The 17997-nt window shown below is 42.9% G+C and overlaps 2 protein-coding genes across 2 annotated transcripts in view; one reads left to right on the top strand and one right to left on the bottom strand.

Moving 5' to 3' along the window:
- The window catches only part of POLR2B (RNA polymerase II subunit B), a 29698-nt gene extending 18462 nt beyond the window's left edge, over positions 1-11236 (top strand). The window contains exons 15-25 of the mRNA XM_020814920.3: positions 278-476; positions 892-1060; positions 2428-2524; positions 3421-3515; positions 5157-5407; positions 5499-5588; positions 7064-7171; positions 7740-7853; positions 7953-8113; positions 8773-8968; positions 10981-11236. Of these exons, the coding sequence (XP_020670579.1) occupies positions 278-476; positions 892-1060; positions 2428-2524; positions 3421-3515; positions 5157-5407; positions 5499-5588; positions 7064-7171; positions 7740-7853; positions 7953-8113; positions 8773-8968; positions 10981-11070 (1570 nt within the window). The 3' untranslated portion in view covers positions 11071-11236. The remainder of the gene's footprint in view (positions 1-277; positions 477-891; positions 1061-2427; positions 2525-3420; positions 3516-5156; positions 5408-5498; positions 5589-7063; positions 7172-7739; positions 7854-7952; positions 8114-8772; positions 8969-10980) is intronic.
- The window catches only part of IGFBP7 (insulin like growth factor binding protein 7), a 36578-nt gene continuing 29817 nt past the window's right edge, over positions 11237-17997 (bottom strand). Inside the window, exons 4-5 of the mRNA XM_072991849.2 lie at positions 15167-15293; positions 11237-11426 (exon numbers count right to left, since the gene is read on the bottom strand). Coding sequence (XP_072847950.2) covers positions 11407-11426; positions 15167-15293 — 147 coding nt within the window. The 3' untranslated portion in view covers positions 11237-11406. The remainder of the gene's footprint in view (positions 11427-15166; positions 15294-17997) is intronic.

The raw sequence follows: 17997 nt of genomic DNA, 5'->3' as shown, positions 1-17997 counted from the left end.
GGGGTGTGTTATCCTGTCTTTTTTGTCCCTATCCCAAATGATAGCTGAGGCACAGTTCACCAGCCTGGAATAGCCAAAGCAAATGAACATTTATGTGTTCACTAATCATTCTGTGATGTAAAACATATTTAAAGCTTTAGGCTTAGACATACTTTCCCATTACCAGCCAAAGGAGGAGAAAGGGAGATATCATGGTGACTTTGGATTTCACCTGTCGCAGAAGGGCAATATCTGCATCAGATTTTGACTTCCAAAATAATTAAGGTGTTTTGTTTAGCTGGCAGGATCTGGTGGCCAGCGGTGTGGTGGAATACATTGACACTCTGGAAGAGGAGACGGTTATGCTGGCCATGACTCCTGATGACTTGCAGGAGAAAGGTGTTGCGTATTGTTCAACCTACACACATTGTGAGATTCACCCGTCGATGATCTTGGGAGTCTGTGCATCTATCATCCCATTTCCGGATCACAACCAGGTTTGTATGATTTGATGGTTGCCTATAGTGAGTATAAAAGGGACGTGGTGGCGCTGCGGACTAAACCGCAGAAGCCTGTGCTGTAGGGTCAGAAGACCAACAGTCGTAAGATCGAATCCACATGACGGAGTGAGCGCCTGTTGGTTGTCCCAGCTCACGCCAGCCTAGCGGTTCGAAAGCATGCAAATGCGAATAGATAAATAGGGACCACCTTGGTTGGAAGGTAACAGCATTCCGTGTCTAAGTCGCACTGGCCATGTGACCACGGAAGATTGTCTTCGGACAAAACGCTGGCTCTGTGGCTTGGAAACGGGGATGAGCACTGCCCCCTTTACCTTTATAGTGAGTATGGGACAGTGCGTATGCATATATTTAGAATTTCTTCTTAATTCTGATTCTTCTGCTTTCTTCATAGTCTCCCAGGAATACATACCAGTCTGCTATGGGCAAACAGGCCATGGGTGTTTACATTACCAATTTCCATGTGCGCATGGACACCCTTGCCCATGTGCTGTATTATCCTCAAAAGCCCTTGGTGACTACGCGCTCTATGGAATACCTCAGGTTCAGAGAGTTGCCAGCTGGTACGTTTGCAAGCTCTTGTTCTGTGTATAGAAATGTGCTCGTGAGGAGGACAGCTTTGTGTAGGCAGCCACGGCTTTCAGTTCAGCCCCTAGAGCTGAGGGGGACCTAGAAGCAGATTATTTGACACACACACAACTTTCTCTGGAGCTTTTTAGTTCTTGGGTGGTCAGGAAAGGGGCCTGGCTCCCTCTGTTGAGGGCCTGGAGCCCTCCAGTTCTTGACTTTTTAATATGAAAGGGTGAAAAGTACCAATAGCAAATGAGCATGGATAAATTTGATGGGCGAGATGTGGGTCGTATTGCTACACTGATCTTTAATGGGAGCAGCTTTGGGATTGCTGTCCCTGGGAGTAGAGGCACATTTATTGATGTCTGTAAAGTTCTGAACTTTAATCTGATTGGCTAGTCGAGAGCATTGCTCTTTTGTATGGTCACTGTCCCCCCCCATCCCCCCCATGACCTTATTTCTATCATAGCAGAAAGAGGTGCTAAAGAGGTTTGTCTCATAACATAAATTAAGTTCTTTTTTTGAGCTACTGCAAAAACTGCATCACCAGAGTGTGTGGCTTATATTTAATTACCATCCCTTGTTACTAATAACGTCCAGGTTTTCTGTCAAGTGGACGACTACCCTCATTTGATGCCCCAAATATCTTTCAGAACAGACTGCTCTTTGGCATTCAGCAATAGCATAGCCACAGTGATACACTGGTAACTGTATTCATGGCAGTTTACCTTTATGCACACTTGTCTTCTGAACACTAGTTGTTAGTTGTACCTGGGTATGCACTTCTTTACCACAGTCTGCAAAGAGGGAGACATTAAGAACTGCAAGCACAATCCTTGCAGCCCCATGTCAGAACAAGGTAACCACGTTTCCCTGAAAATAAGACAGGGTCTTATATTAATTTTCGCTCTAAAAAACGCATTAGGGCTTATTTTCACGGGATTTTTTTTTTCAGGTACAATAATCTACATTTATTCAAATATAGTCATGTCATCTTCTTCTGGTTGCTGCATAATGGTGGAGGGTGGGTTTCACTTAACTGGGGCTTATTTTTGCGGTAGGGCTTATATTACGAACATTCTGGAAAATCATACTAGGGCTTATTTTCAGCTTAGGTCTTATTTTCAGGAAAAGAGGGTAGTTCTTCTACTTCACAGGAATGTTGCCAGGATCTTCCACAAGGGGTCACTGCTTGTGTTTGTGAAGTTGCATTTGGTAAAGCTGTGCGTAATGGTCCCCCATTGTGCTTCTGTATGCAGAAAGCAGAACATCAGAGCACTTTATATAGTGTTATAAATAAGTTGCATCTGTGCAAGCGACAGTACATGATGGCTAATGCATGGTCTTGGTTCCTTTATAGGCATCAACTCGATTGTGGCCATAGCTTCGTATACTGGATACAATCAAGAGGACTCTGTCATCATGAATCGTTCTGCTGTGGATAGAGGTTTTTTCAGGTCTGGCCTGACAAACCCTAACTTTCCAGAGACTGTCCTAAAACATTTCACTTGATGCCTGGAAGGAGTGGGTGGTGAAATATCTGGACTGGGGCCAGGTTTCCCATACATTCCCTGGGCCCAATATCAGAGGGTGAGGTGATCCTCCAGCACACTGGTTCTTAACCTTTGTTACTCAGATGTTTTTGGACTGCAAATCCCAGAAGCCTTCACCATCAGCACTGCTGGCTGGGGTTTCTGGGAGTTGCAGTCCAAAAACACCTGAGTAACAAAGGTTAAGAACCACTGCTCCAGGATACCATTTGCTCCCTGACCAAAACCCTTGCTGGAATTTCACAGGGGATCCTGGGCTCCATTTTTCTACTTCTTCTGAGTGAGGAAAGGAAGAATGCAGAAGACTCATCTAGCCCTTCAGGTGCCATGGGGTCCTGACTTCAGGAGATTGCCAGATCATGAACGAATAGATTCAGTTTTATTGCTCCTTCTCTACAGGGAGAGCATCAAGCAGGAGTAAAACAGCCAAGCTGCAGCTTGGGTATTCTCTCCCCCTTTCTCTCCCCCACAGGCTGAACATTCCCAGTCTCTGCAGAATATGGTGATAGGTCAGCACTGCAACCTTTGTTGTCTTAAGATTTTGTTACAATACATTCCACTTTCTTCTTAGCTTTTTAATAATGGATGCACTAGAGGAATGGATTTGATCTGGGACATCAGGCTACTGATAGTAATATGAATATTTTATCACTATCCTGTTTACCTAAATGGCTTATTGCCCCCCTTTCTGCTCCCCCAATATTGGGGGTCTATTGATGCTCATCAGGTCATGCCCTGTTGTAACATTGTCTGAATAGGGAGAGTGCTGTTGGAGCTAATTGTGTTTCTATTTCCCCCATCAGATCAGTGTTCTATCGTTCATACAAAGAACAGGAGTCCAAGAAAGGATTTGACCAGGAGGAAGTGTTTGAGAAACCCACTCGTGAAACATGTCAAGGTGAGAGTAGACAGAAGTTGCCCTGGGCCATTCTTGAGGACTGGGCTGGCAGGTGTCTGTTCTGTCATAGAACTTGACTAGTTTGACTCTTAAGTTCTTATCCATTGCCGAGAACAAGGAAATGGCTTATTTTCTCCCATTGGCTGGCAGCCCTTTGCGTCCCACGAACAGTCGTTAATTCAGTTAATTGCTTTTGATGTGTTAATTGTCATCAATTAGAATTCATTGTAGGAAGCAGTAGCTAACCGTTTCATAGCAAGCCAGGGTGTGAAATCAAATGGAAACGGTGTCGTCATATACTAGCTTGTTAAAAAGCTGGTTGTATGTAGCATTTTATTTTAGTTGAGAGTTTTTGGTTTGTGGGTGCATTCATGCTTAGGGAGGAGCAAAGAAACTGCATCTAGGGGCTAAGAAGCTTATTCACATCTGGATTTGTGAAATGACGTGTGATTATCCCAACACAGCCATGGTCTGGGAGAAAAAAAACAGCTGACTTCTAGGGATTTCCCATTAAATTATGTTGTAAACATGCTAACCTGAATTTATTTAATTGTTGCACAATTGGGCATTGTAAATACCCTAATGCCAGTTAAGTGTTCCCTCAGTCAGCACTCCACTAGAAACTTTCAACTGGTCTCTAAGATACCACTAAAAGGGTGACACAGGTAACTGCTGATGAATGAGAAATGTCAACTACATACTTCATTTGCGGTGTCTGTTTATTTGTATCACTGGCTGCTGTTGGAAGTGACAGATCCCCGGATTTATGGATGGTTCTTATTCTTTTCCCCTATACATACCAATATACCTGTAGAGGTTTCTTAGCTTTATGGCATCATGGCCATAAAGACAAGTGCAGAAGTGAGGTTTCCCTTCGAAAATCTTCCACTGTCACCCAGTCGACCTAAGAAAATATGGTCTTTGATACAACCAAATTTAAGAAACCCCTCTGTTGGCTTGTTTAAAGACAGAGGAATTTAAATCTAGTATGCATGAATTGTAATGTGCAGAACATCAGCCATGTACAGTGGTGCCTTGCTTGACGAGGATAATTCGTTCTGTTCAAATCGCTGTTAAGCTAAATCCTTGTCAAGCAAAATGAAAAGGCCCATTGAAATGCATTGAAAACTGGTTCAATGTGTTCCAATGGGCAAATTACCTCAGTGTCCAGCGAAGATCCTCCATAGGGCGGCCATTTTCCAGTGCCTGTAATGCGAGGAAGCTGTTCTAAAGCCCAGCGGGGAGCCATTTTGCACAGCAGGCAGCCATTTTGAAACCCGATAATCAGCTGTTTTTGATCGGCATTAAGCGAAAAATCGGTTCCCGAAGCATGGGACCAATCAGCGTTAAGCGAAAAAAGCCCATTCAGTCATCGTTTAGCAATCGCAGTAGCGATCGCAAAAAACTAATCAAGCGATTTCCTCATCTAACGAGGTAATCATCAAGCGAGGCACCACTGTATTGTAGCTTGCCAGGGGTGAGAGCATATCCTGTCTCCCTCCTCGCACGTTTTTGAAACCCTAGCCAGAGAGGGGGGGCAAAATGGGCTGGTAATCTGATTTGGTTGTGTCCAAGTGGGCCAGTTTCAAGCTTTGCAGGGCCAATTAAGGTAGACCTCCAATCTCTGTTTCGTTTCCTTAGGGATGAGGCATGCCATCTACGACAAGCTGGATGATGATGGCTTGATTGCCCCTGGCGTGCGTGTCTCGGGAGACGACGTGATCATTGGCAAGACTGTCACCTTGCCGGAGAACGAAGATGAACTGGAGAGCACCAACCGCCGCTACACCAAAAGAGACTGCAGCACTTTTCTGCGCACGAGCGAAACCGGCATTGTTGATCAGGTCATGGTTACCTTGAATCAGGAAGGGTACAAGTTTTGCAAAATTAGGGTAAGTGTAGGAGCGGTGCTGGGCAAGAAAGAAAAATATCTAGCATTCATGAAGAGTTTTTAGTCACTACTTGTGTTGCTTTTACCTCCAGGTGCGCTCTGTGAGGATCCCACAGATTGGAGATAAATTTGCCAGCAGGCATGGTCAGAAAGGTACCTGTGGTATCCAGTATAGACAAGAGGTAAAAAGCTCCAGTCATGAGTGTGAGGGAGAATTGGGATGGAAATGAATGATCAGCCTTTATATCAGCAACAGCAGGATTGGCCAGGTCTCGTGATCTCTTTCTAGGGCCCATTGTGGGAGGTTTCTCTTGCCAGGACCCGCTTGTTCCTCCTTCAAACCAAAAGTGGCTTCATAGAAAATTTGATTTTGTGCAAAGCGAGGTGTTGGGAGTTTTTATGTCTTGTTTTAAAGGACAGTTGTGTTTCCTGGAGGGTTCCAGAGATGCATTGCTCCCTTTTGTCTACAAGGAAATGTTTTGGGTAGGGGCTTTGTTTCCATAGCTTGCAGAATTGGGTGGATAGTGGCCAGCCCTCTGCAGACTGTGGATTCCGTGTTGCCCACGTCTGCTTGAATGAGCTAGAGTTCACCTTCTAACACTCAAGGCTTAACAATTTTAAACACAAGACTGCAACAGTCACAAAATTCAGAAATTCAGCCTGAAGCATATTCTTAAAAAGTTGTTTTTTACCAGTCAGTTCAAGATGACCTTGAAGTAACTCTGTGGGTCCTCTGACAGGAAGAAGGTGTTTGGTAACCCCACTGAGAAGGAATGGTGCACTTCAGTCCAGACGCTTTAGGGATATAAAAGGTCCCACCAAAAGAGATACCCATGCAGCAACACTGGGCCTAAGCATTTAGGAAGTTGAAGGACAGAACCCACCGTCTTAAGCTGGGCATGGAAATATACTTTGAATCTGTGCAATTGCAGAGCAAAAAGCAGTTTCATGTTTCTTGCAACCAGTCCATGTTATGCAAGAATTCTGAAGTGGTTGAAAAATTCTGGATGAAGTTCTCAGCCCAACAGATAATGCTTACAAGTACAGTGGTGCCTCGCATAGCGATCACTCCGTTTAACGAAGAAATCGCTTTGCAACAATGTTTTTGTGATCGCTTAGCGATGGTCCCTATGGGGAAAATTCACTTTGCGATGATCTCAGGGAAGCGATCATTGCAAAGCCCCCATTTTCGGCCAGCTGATCGGCGGTTCCAAAATGGCCGCCGGGTAAACAAAATGGCCACCTGCTGTGTTGCCTCACTTTAGAGGCACCGACAATGGCCGCCCCTATGGAGGATTTTCGCTTAAGGTTAGTTTTTAAGCCCATAGGAACGCATTAATGGCGTTTTAATGCGTTTCTATGGGCTTTTTAATATCGCTTAGCGATGAAATCGCTTAGCAGTGATTTTTGCTGCACGGATTAACATCGCTAAGCGAGGCACCACTGTATAATAAAATCAAAGTGTATTTAAACTGTCTGGAACAGGCAGCATGGGTCAGAGAACCTGCTAGAAGAAAAATATTTTACAGTCATCCTCAGAACTCTGGTGACTTGCACTAAGTCAATAAGCATCAAGCAATCCATAGTTAAGGCTTAGATGTATTGTTATGCTGAGGACAGGAGATAGCAACTGGTGTTTTTTAATGTTTTTCCTAAGGATATGCCTTTCACCTGTGAAGGAATAACTCCAGATATAATCATCAATCCCCATGCCATCCCTTCACGTATGACCATTGGTCACTTGATTGAATGTCTGCAAGGGAAGGTAAGAGCATGTTGGTGCTAGTTGAGGCATTGCCCATTTTGCCCTGTTTGTGAGTTTTCTGGTTAGGCACTGATGAGACAAAACGCTGGACAAGCCCCTGATCTGCCGGAACGCAACATAAGTGTATTCTTGTGCTGAGATTCAGCCTTGATCTCTTGTGGCACAAAAGTCACAATCCAGAGAGATAATCCTAGGCACAGGCAAAGACTCAAAACCACCCTGTGGGAATTTTGGCACGAACAGCAAACCACTGTAGTTGTGTCCCAAGGTCCTTTAAAAAACATCAGTATTCGTTTTTTTATCATGTGTTTCTTCCCTAGAGTTCAGTGCACTTTGTCCGTCCCCTCATTTTTATTCCAGTAACAGACCTTCAGTGCACTTCACACTTGAAAGGGGATTTGGACGCAGGTCTCCTCAGTTTTAGTCCCATCACTCTTTCCGCTACACCATAGTGTCCTTTAAAATGCTTTTGAGTTGTAGAATGGCGATAGGCAGGTGTTAGAATTGTCTTCTGTTTTCCAAACGTTGCTGCGACTCAGCAAAACTACCCTCCCCATCCTTTTTTTAGGTGTCTGCAAACAAAGGAGAAATTGGTGATGCCACACCTTTCAATGATGCAGTCAATGTACAGAAAATCTCAAATTTACTGTCTGACTATGGCTATCATCTGAGAGGAAATGAGGTATGTTATAGTCACAGCAGTGATTACATGTCTCCCTGTTTGTGTTGCAGTGGTATTTTACTACAGTTTAACATTCACTGCGCATTTCCTCTTCTCTAGGTTTTATACAATGGCTTCACGGGTCGCAAAATCACATCACAGATTTTTATTGGCCCTACTTATTATCAGCGGTTGAAACACATGGTGGATGATAAAATCCATTCCCGCGCAAGAGGGCCAATTCAGATCCTCAACAGGCAACCTATGGAAGGTCGATCACGGTAAGAAATGGATTTGTGCTCTCCTCCTTTCCACTTCTCATAAGCAAAACCTGTGAGATCTATCGGGCACAGAGGCCCCATTCTTCCTCGAAATCCGACTTAGCAGTAATTCTGGTTGAGATTTCCTTCAGTTTTGCCCATGAATTTTCCAACACATCTTTGCCAAACGTGACAGCTAAAAAATTGATTTCAGAAACAAAAGTGAAAACGGATATAACCTGGATTCTCTGTAGTGAAGGAGCTACCCAGGAGTGGGTACCTCCTACCACTGCCCCCAAGCAGTTGGGAGTGTGTGAGTGTCATGTATTCAGAAGTCTTGACTTACTGTACAGAATTCATGCTCTGTCCCCAGTTGTAGTTTGCCCATTGACATAATTTTAACACACAAGTGTGTGACTAAGCGCCCCTTTGATTCTCCTTCATGCTCCATCTGTGCTGACATCATTTGATACGTAGTGCAAATAACATGAAAGATATTTATGCCGCTTTTAGTATATTCTGTGGAACATTTGTTGTGAAAATGCACCTTGTACACAAGCTAGATTCTGTTCTGTTGGTTTATTACTGGACTGTTTGTGTGTGAAGGGGGGTGGGATGTCAGCACACTGGGTAGCCTAGTTTGGGAAAAGATGGAAATAAACTTGTTTTTGTTTTCTCAGCGATGGCGGTCTTCGTTTTGGAGAAATGGAACGAGACTGTCAGATTGCTCACGGAGCAGCACAGTTCTTAAGGGAAAGATTGTTTGAGGCATCAGATCCGTATCAGGTTCATGTGTGCAACTTGTGTGGTTTAATGGCAATAGCAAATACCCGGACGCACACATACGAGTGCAGAGGCTGCCGGAATAAAACACAGGTATGCAAAGAACTGAAGCACACAACCTGCTCGCCACAACTCTGCAGCTGTCATAGTTGGTCCTCTCCAGCTTCTTTGAGTTCCATCTTGGTCCTGCCTTCTGGCCTTCTGTGGCAGCATTTCTTTTTCTCTTTAAAGCATGCTGCAAAATCAGTTTATTCTACCAAACCCTTGTCTTGAGGAGCATAGCCTTATCTATTTTGTGCTATCTGCTCTCTGTTAGTCACAACAGGGCTGTGTTGGGTTTCTTTACATGACAAACGTTTTGGGTCTTAGAGTTCACGTAAAGCTAGTATCACCTTAGTTGTATGAATGACTTAGCCATCCAAAATGACCAGGATAGTCTGCTGCTGTGAACTCTTCTAAAGACCTTGAGCAAATTGCAATTGCTGTCTTGGCCCCATCTGCAGTATAGAGACAATAATGACGATCAGATTTTTGGATTAAAGTGAAACTTGGAAAAAAATTGAACTGCTGTATACCCGCAGAGTATTTGTTCTGTCACTTCCTGGCTAAGATGTCACCCACCAAGGTGATTTATTTATTTATTTTGGAAATAGTTCTCCCCTTGCAGGTTCCAAGGCTCCTATGAAATCCTCTTCATTGTCAGGAAGCCATTGGGGGGCCTTGGTATGGTGTGGCGGAGGCAGGGGGCAGATAGTGTCTTTAATTTTAGAAGATTGCTGTTGCTGGTGCAGTCATCCCAACAGCAGCAGTTTTCAGGAGCTGAAGAGCTCCTCCTCCTGTCCCACAGTTCCTGTTGGCTTCCTGGCAATGAAAGGGATTTCTTAGGAGCCTTGAGATCTTTAGGGGAGAAATCAGAAGTATTTTGTTTCCAAAATATTTGCTGTGGCTAACGACATCATCAGCCTTAATGTAGTGTAACTTAACAGCCGTGTTCAAACTATAAAATGCAGATTTGATATTTCCTAGTTATGGCAATGTACTTATTGGGTATGTAAACTTAAGGAATCATAGTCTGCTCCTTTGCATCAGATTCAGATAAGGCAGCCGATACTTTGATTGGTGTATTAGATCACTGGGTGAAGTCCAATAAACTCAGGTCAAGATTGAGTGGAGGTTTTTGGGATAGCTTGTTTATCAGACTAGGAAGATGGTGTTGAGATCCTTTGGCATTGTTTTGCACTCTCTCTAAAGGATCCACTTTAGCTAAACAGATCTCCTTGTAACCTATGGATTTGCTAACAATATGATGTGCATGGTGTCATGTTTCAAGATGCATCTGATGTCCTTGTTAAGTTGTAATTGGCTTGAAAGCTTACCACATAAGCACTTTGTTATCCCGCACAGGTCCTTCAAAATAGCACATTTGTGATTGTAGGCCATCCTTTCAGTCCCCCTGCCAATTTTAGGCACATAGTGACTTGTAAAGACTTTCTCAATTGTAGCATGAAGAAGAATGCATTCTCAAGAATCTTGCCCAATGCTGAATTTGACATGGTGCTGACACTAAGCAGTTTGTCATTTTCCAGTTATTTCACAGAACGTTAGTTGAAACTGGTTTTAATGTGATGATCGTTGTGAGTTTTTCGGGCCGAAAAACCCACAACAACCATTAGATCCCAGCCATGAAAGCCTTCGCGAATACATTTAATTTGATGGTTTTCTTTTTTGTCTGCTGGAGCTTATCAAATTGCACTAGCATAGGCCTGTTGAATCAATGAGGATTTAGTGAAGCAACTCCTTCATAAGTTCCATTGATTCAAATGGGCCTAGCTAAACTGCAGTTTAGCATAGCAAGTCATAGGCCCATTTGAATCAATGGAACTTATGAAGAAATTGACTCACCAAATTCCAGTTGATTCAGTGACACAACTATAGATTGATTTGCTACACTGAACAACAAGATTTTAGCCACTGTATTGTTTATTTTGCTCTGTATTGAGGATAATGCTGATTTATGGAATTCGGTTTTACTGCTGTGAACTTGAGCTTTGTATTTCGAAATGTGCATGTATTTTTGCTAACATCTGTTAACCATCTCTTCGCAGATTTCTCTGGTAAGAATGCCATATGCCTGCAAACTGCTTTTCCAGGAGCTGATGTCAATGAGTATTGCACCTCGAATGATGAGTGTGTAACCTTCAAAAGATCCCCTCTTGTTATAGCTCTTCCCTGATCTCTGCCGTGCATTTTCCAGATGTAGGTGTCTCTTTAAATGGACATATTTTATTGCTGATGTTTTCTGATGCTTTAGTATGTGAGGTGTGTGTTTTTGTAAATAGAAATAAAAGCTTTTCAATCGTGTCTAGTTGTTAAATAGTTTATTGGTATTTCAGTAAAAGTTGCACAAGAAATGAGTGACTAGAGAAGCTTGAATGGTTTAGTAAACGGTAGAGTTTCCCCACAAGGTTAACATAAACTTGGCATAGACAATAGCTTCTACCTCTTCAAATGCATTATATACTCTTCACGTTTCACAGCTCGGCACTCTCACCTGCAAAGATAATGGTATAAGGCCATAAAATGAATAGGATTATATCTTCCTTGAAACATCCACTAGATTGAAAAACTCTATTAATATTTCAACATATATCTTAGAAGCAATAAAATATGCTTCACATGAGAGAGAACAGTAGTCACACCTGCACCAAGATATTTAAGACTGCATTTATGAAGAGAGGACTTGTCTAGGATTACCAAGGCAAACCTTGAGGAGGCCAATACTCCTGCAGGCTGCTTCATACAAGATTGCTTCCAGTAAGGAAGGCTGTGTGCTCCCCTGTAATCACCAAAGCAAGTGAGTTCTCTGGTTTGCTGCTCCTCCTTGACGTTAGTTGAAGATGGAGCCAGATATGAGTAGAAGTCTATCCTGTTCTTCTTGGTAGGCTCTGCATGTGTCTTCCAAGGATCCTCTTGATTCACAGTCATCTGACATTAAGGAACTACTGTTTATAAACCCAACCTGATTTTCTGACGTCTTGGTCACGTTCTGAATTCTCATTCATGATTCCCATCCTTATTGCCATTTGTGACAGAAACCCTGTCCAATCTGCTGGGTGGTGCTTGTGGCCAGCCTATCCTGAAGCTTGAAGGAGGTGGGGGGGGGCTGAAGGGCTAAAGAAAGAAGGTGTGCGCTGTTGGGTTGTAACTGACTTGGATCTGAAGCTCAGATCTGTTTGCCAAGTTGACGTTACTTTGTAATAAAAAGAATATCATTTTTCATCCTTTAACCACTGGGTGTGGTGTGCTTAATGACTGATGTCCAACCTTTTAATGGAAAGATGCTTTAAGAAGTGACAAGCCTAGTCTGGGAGGGGACTACACCATGTATCAAGCAGACCTATATCATGTGTAGCAGAACAAATTAACATTCTACAAAGCAATTCTAAAAATGGGGGCCCAAACAAGAACTTATTACAGTGGGGTCTCGACTTACGAACGGCTCGACATACAAACGTTTCGACTTACGAACCGCTCTCACAGGAGTATATGGACTCGACTTACGAACTTAGATTCGAGTTACGAACTCTTTTTTCCCTTTTTTAAAAAGCTAAGTCATCTTAGGTTAAAAGGAAAAAAGAAAAAAATATCCCCCTCTAGTGGCAGAAGGCGGAATAGCAGCTTCCCATTAGTTTCTATGGACGAAAAGAGCAGATACGGATTAAATGGTTTTCAATGCATTCCTATGGGAAATGCAGATTCGACTTAAGAACTTTTCGACCTGAGAACTGCCTTCCAATACGGATTAAGTTCGTAAGTCGAGACCCCACTGTACTTTGAAACTGGGTTTTGGATCAGCATCAAATGTGACACAGTTGGTCCTATTCCCTGGCCCTGTTCCAAATTTGGAGACATTTGGATAAAGGTTTTCAAGTTATGATTTTTTTAAAGTAAAACTTCCCCATTCAGAAATACAGTGGGGTCTCTACTTAAGAACTTAATCCGTATTGGAAGGTGGTTCTCAAGTGGAAAAGCTCTTATGTAGAATCTGCATTTCCCATAGGAATGCATTGAAAACCATTTAATCTGTATCTGCTCTTTTCCGTCCATAGAAACTAATGGGAAGCTGCTATTCCGCCTTCTACCACTAGAGGGGGATATTTTTTCTTTTTTTTCCCTTAGGTCAGGGAACAGTGTTAAAAGCACTTCTGACGAAGCTAATTTTGAAGCAATGGACTGAAAACCAATTAATCTGTTCTGGCTGTTTTTTTGTTATGTAGAGGTGCGTTCGTACATTGAAGCATTAGTTCCTATGGGAGGAAAGCTGGTTAATACATACTCTACCACTAGGGGGAGAACTTTTTTTAACCTAAGATGACCTAAGGTTAAAAAAAGAGCAGGAAAGTTTTTTTTCCTGTTCTTATCTTGGATTTTTGTTCTCAAGTAGAAGCAAAATTTAGCAAATGGAGCTGTTCTTAAGTGGAATTGTTCTTAAGTAGGGACGTTCTTAAGTAGAGACCCCACTGTAAGCAACCCCAAATGACCTGAGATTTAAAATAGCTCATATACATTGAAAAGACCAGTCTTGCTTAACTTGAAAGAGAATGGTTAGTCCGAACCACTTTTCATTTACAGAGGTGCCCCACATAGCGACATTAATCCGTTCCGGATTAATCGTCGCTATGCGGAATCATCACTAAACGGAACTAAAAACCCCATAGGAACGCATTAAACTTCGTTTAATGCATTCCTATTGGGCGAAAACTCACCGTTCAGCGAAGATCCTCCATAGCGCCGCCATTTTCGCCGCCTCGGTAAGCGAGGAAACCGTGCGAAAATGATTGCGGCAGCCATTTTGGGCACCCGGCGGCCATTTTGGAACCACTGATCAGCTGTTCTAAAAACATCGTAATGCGAAGATCGGTAAGCGAAACACTTATCAATCATCGCAATGCAATGTTTTCCCATTCAAAACATCACAATGCGATCACATTAGTGATCGCAAAAAATAGATCGCTATGCGGATTCGTCGTTAAACGGTGCACTCGTTATGCGAGGCACCACTGTATTTGGAAATAATCTGGACTGTAAGGGTTGACCCAATGGTCCTCCAATGGGAGAAATAGCTATTTTGTTATCATACTGAGCCTGCTTGTAAAGATGTAAAGAATTACAGGTCAATAAAAGTTCACCATTATAGAGTAAAAAAAGCAGTTTTACTTGCGAGTAATGCAGTGACATTTCTCCAGAAATGAGTTAATTTCATCCCACCCTGTCTTTCTTCACTGTCCATCTTTTACATAGCATAGTTTCCACTGACAATCATTGGTAATTCCCATGGCAAGTCACAGGCCTATTATAAAGCAAAGGGACTTTTTTTTTTTGAGAACATGCAGGGAAAATGTTTGTAGATCAAGGGTTTGGAAACTAGAAGATCACTTTCTGGTCTGCACTGTGGGGCGCAGGTATGGTGCAACATTAATCTGCCTGTGAAGCTGAAGGATGTGCATCTTTCTTTGTTGTATGTGTTGCACCCACTTATGCTTTGGTTTCATCTTCCATTAAATCCAAAACAGCTTTTCAAAATATGTTGGCACAGAGGGACTACAGCCACATCCCAACTGTTCTTGGTCCTGACCTTCCCCATATCACATGGTTATCTTCTGGATTCATCTAATAACAATACAGTGGTACCTTGACTTATGACCGTCTCTACTTGCAAATGATTTGAGTTACGAACAGCTCCATTCGCAAAATGTTGCTTCGACTTGTGAACGGAGCCTCGACTTACGGGCAGAAAAAAACCCCGAAAATTTTTCCCTTTTTTTGACAGAAGTTCATCGTAGGTCAAAAGAAGAAAAAAAATTAAAAATTCACCCCCTAGTGATAGAGTACGGATTAACCGGCTTTGCATGAGTTCCTATGGGAACTAATGCCTCTACCTACGAACAGCTCCTCAACATACGAAGGAAAAACAGCCTGAACGGATTAAATGGCTTTCAATGCATTCCTATGGGAAATCTTGCCTCGACTTATGAACTTTTCGATGTATGAACGCCATTCCAATAAGGATTAAGTTCGTAAGTCGAGGTACCACTTTAATCATATGCCATCCAGTCAATTCTGACCTATGGCAGCCTTTTTCAAGGCTTTCCAAGTAGAGAGTACTCAGAAGTGGTTTACCATTCCCTTCTTCTGGGGGCGATCTCTCTCTCTCTCTCTCTCCCTCCCTCCCTCCCTCTTTCTCTGTCACACACACACACACACACACACAGAGAGACAGACCAACATTACCTTTTCCTGTAGGTATTTCATTTATAGAATTAACCACGGTGATCTTTGCAGAGGCTGTGGCCTCTCCTTTAGAGTTTAGTGCATGGCATTCATATTCTCCAGCATCGTCTTGGCTCAGAGGAGATATCTGTTAAAGCAGGACCATAGTTAACATGTTGTGTTTCTCAAGATTTTTACAACATCCTTGTGTAGTATTTGGTCCAGTTCTCAACACTTCTGGACAATCTAACTCCACACCCACTGTAGTCCAGCTCTCAGGTTACCAGTTAGGAACAACTATCGTTGTTTTTTTTTCATTAGTGGAAAGCATTCATTAATAAAAGCTGGCCCTTTCATCTTTCCAAACTCCCAATAATCTCTCTTGATAGTCCCTCCTGTCATTCCATCAATTTAGTAAACATATAAATAGCTTTACCCAGATGCAAGCAAAGTGCAGCAGGTGTCTGGAAGGAGCAACCCAGGACTTCTGGAAGTCACTAGCCCTTCTTGTTAGAGGTTAAGGCATTTGATTTGTTTCTGGTTTTGTCCCCCCCCACCTCCCCAGAATGAGTGTGGGAAACTGGTGACCCTCCAGATGACACTCAACTGCAGTTCTTGTGACCTTTTAAAATGGGCTGTCTGAGCTAGACCTGATGAGAGCTGCAGAACAACAACTGGAAGGCCACCATTGCTGTTATTCTTAAAACATCTGCAGCAAATCAGATTTGAAAGCCGGCCATCGAAACCCAAAATGTATTCTCAGATTCCTCCCCCCACCCCGCTTTAGGGTATGACTCCTAAATGTCCCGTGGGGCAGTAAGAGATATTTATTTTTATGGGCATTTCTTCTGAATCTTCCTTCCTGCAATCATATGCCATTCCATGCCGTCCCCTGTTCTATCTACAGAACTTCGAAGGGCCAGGGATATATACAGAATGGGGGTAGGAAAAGTCCCAGTGTAGGCATGGAATTTGGACTCGTTCCTGCCCTCCAGAGCTTTTAGTGAGCTTATAATACAGTAATTAAAAACAGCAGACTAATTTTAAAAACACATTTTTTTCCCAAAGTGTAATAAATTGGCAGTAGTTTTTTTAAAAAAACCCAACAAAGTTCTCTAAAGCCAGCCAGATTCCACACATACCGCCAAAGAATAATTTTCCTGAATGCTCCCCTAGAGTCAGCTTCATGGGCCTCTTTGTGAGAAGATCTCCCAAAGACCAAAAAGGCCTGCTATACAAACCACTTTGCTTCTCGTGGCTGTCAGAAGGTCGAGGTCCCTATGGGGAGACCTAACTTGGAAAGTCTGTAAGGAGAGATGTGCAGGCTTGTGTTTTTGGACCACGACTTGCAAAATTATGGGAAGTGTGGTTCAAAAATACAGATCCCTGCACCCCCGGTCCTAACGTAGTTGGTGGATCAGGAGTGGGCTCTATTTAGGAGCACGTGTGTTTTGAAGACAGTATGACACTCAACACACTCACTGGGGGACCACGTCAGCTGTGCTGATGTAGATTTGTAGAGAGAGAGGCATAAGAACACAACATACTTTCTGCTGTGTGGAAGACGGGATGTCTGGCTGCTTTCCCACCACACTGGGTGAGCTGAGTGTGGATCCTGCAGTACCTTTGACCTTCCCTAGCTCTTTGCATAGCTGTGGAGAACTGGGAGTGAACCGTCTTCAGCTGTAAGTAATCATTCATCGCCTACTCCTCTGCAGTTATTGTCAGGCAGAAATAACCCTAAATGCATTCTTCAAGTCAAGACCAACGGTTATGCTGAATACACACACACAAACAATTAAATACACTGTGGAATCAGCTTAAAAAATGGATACATTATTTTTGCAGATTAAAAAGCACTCAGAAATGGTTTGCCATTCTTTCCTTCTTGGACTGTACTGCTTACCCACTGCTATACTGGGAGCAGGGCATGTAACCCCATCAGCCCCACAAGCTCCAGGTGATTTTGACAGACCTCTTTTGCAGGAGCCATGGTGGGGATCTGAACTGTCCAGCCCTGGTTTTGCAGCCAGGTGCTCCAACGCCTGCTCTTACTACAGCGGTGTCTTGCTTTACGATTGCCCTGCATTACGATGAAACCGCATTACGATGATCTTTTTGTGATTGCAATTGCAATATGATGGTCTAAATGGGTTTTTTCGCTTTGTGATGATTGGTTTCCTGCTTTGGGAACCAATTCTTCATAAAACAACGATTTTCCTCTAGCTGATCGGCAGTTTCGAAATGGCCTCCGGGTAAATAAAATGACTCCGCGCTGTTTTCTGCGACGGATTCCTCGCTGCACAGGCACCGAAAATGGCCGCCCTATGGAGGATCTTCGCTGGATGGTGAGTTTCCAGCCCATTGGAATGCACTGAAGGGGTTTCAATGCGTTTCAATGGGCTTTTTATTTTCGAATTATGACGTTTTCATTCTACAGCGATTTCGCTGGAACGAATTAACGTCGTAATGCAAGGCACCACTGTACGTCTAGTCTGGGTTGAATGTCATCATGTGAATGCAACATTTGCATAGGGTTCACAAAATTGAACATATGTAGGACTGAATTATTCAACTGCAGTTGTACCACAACCTAGGATTCAACAGCACATTTTACGTAGGTGTGTTTATTTTTATTATATGTTACTGAATGCAAAGCAAAGGGTACACCAAAGGACAGGAGAAAAAAGGCATCATCTTAGACTGCCACTGTGTCACCTCAATGTGCCATAATTAATCTCAACCAGCCCCCAAAGTCTGAGAATGACATTACTTCCTTAAAACACATCGCTGTTCCATTGAAATAATACAGAAATGTTTCAACTAGTTAAAAATAAAAATAAAGGGGGAAC

Source organism: Pogona vitticeps, chromosome 2 (assembly GCF_051106095.1).
Source record: "Pogona vitticeps strain Pit_001003342236 chromosome 2, PviZW2.1, whole genome shotgun sequence".
Lineage (NCBI taxonomy): Eukaryota > Metazoa > Chordata > Lepidosauria > Squamata > Agamidae > Pogona > Pogona vitticeps.
This window is presented reverse-complemented; position numbering and strand designations above follow the sequence as displayed.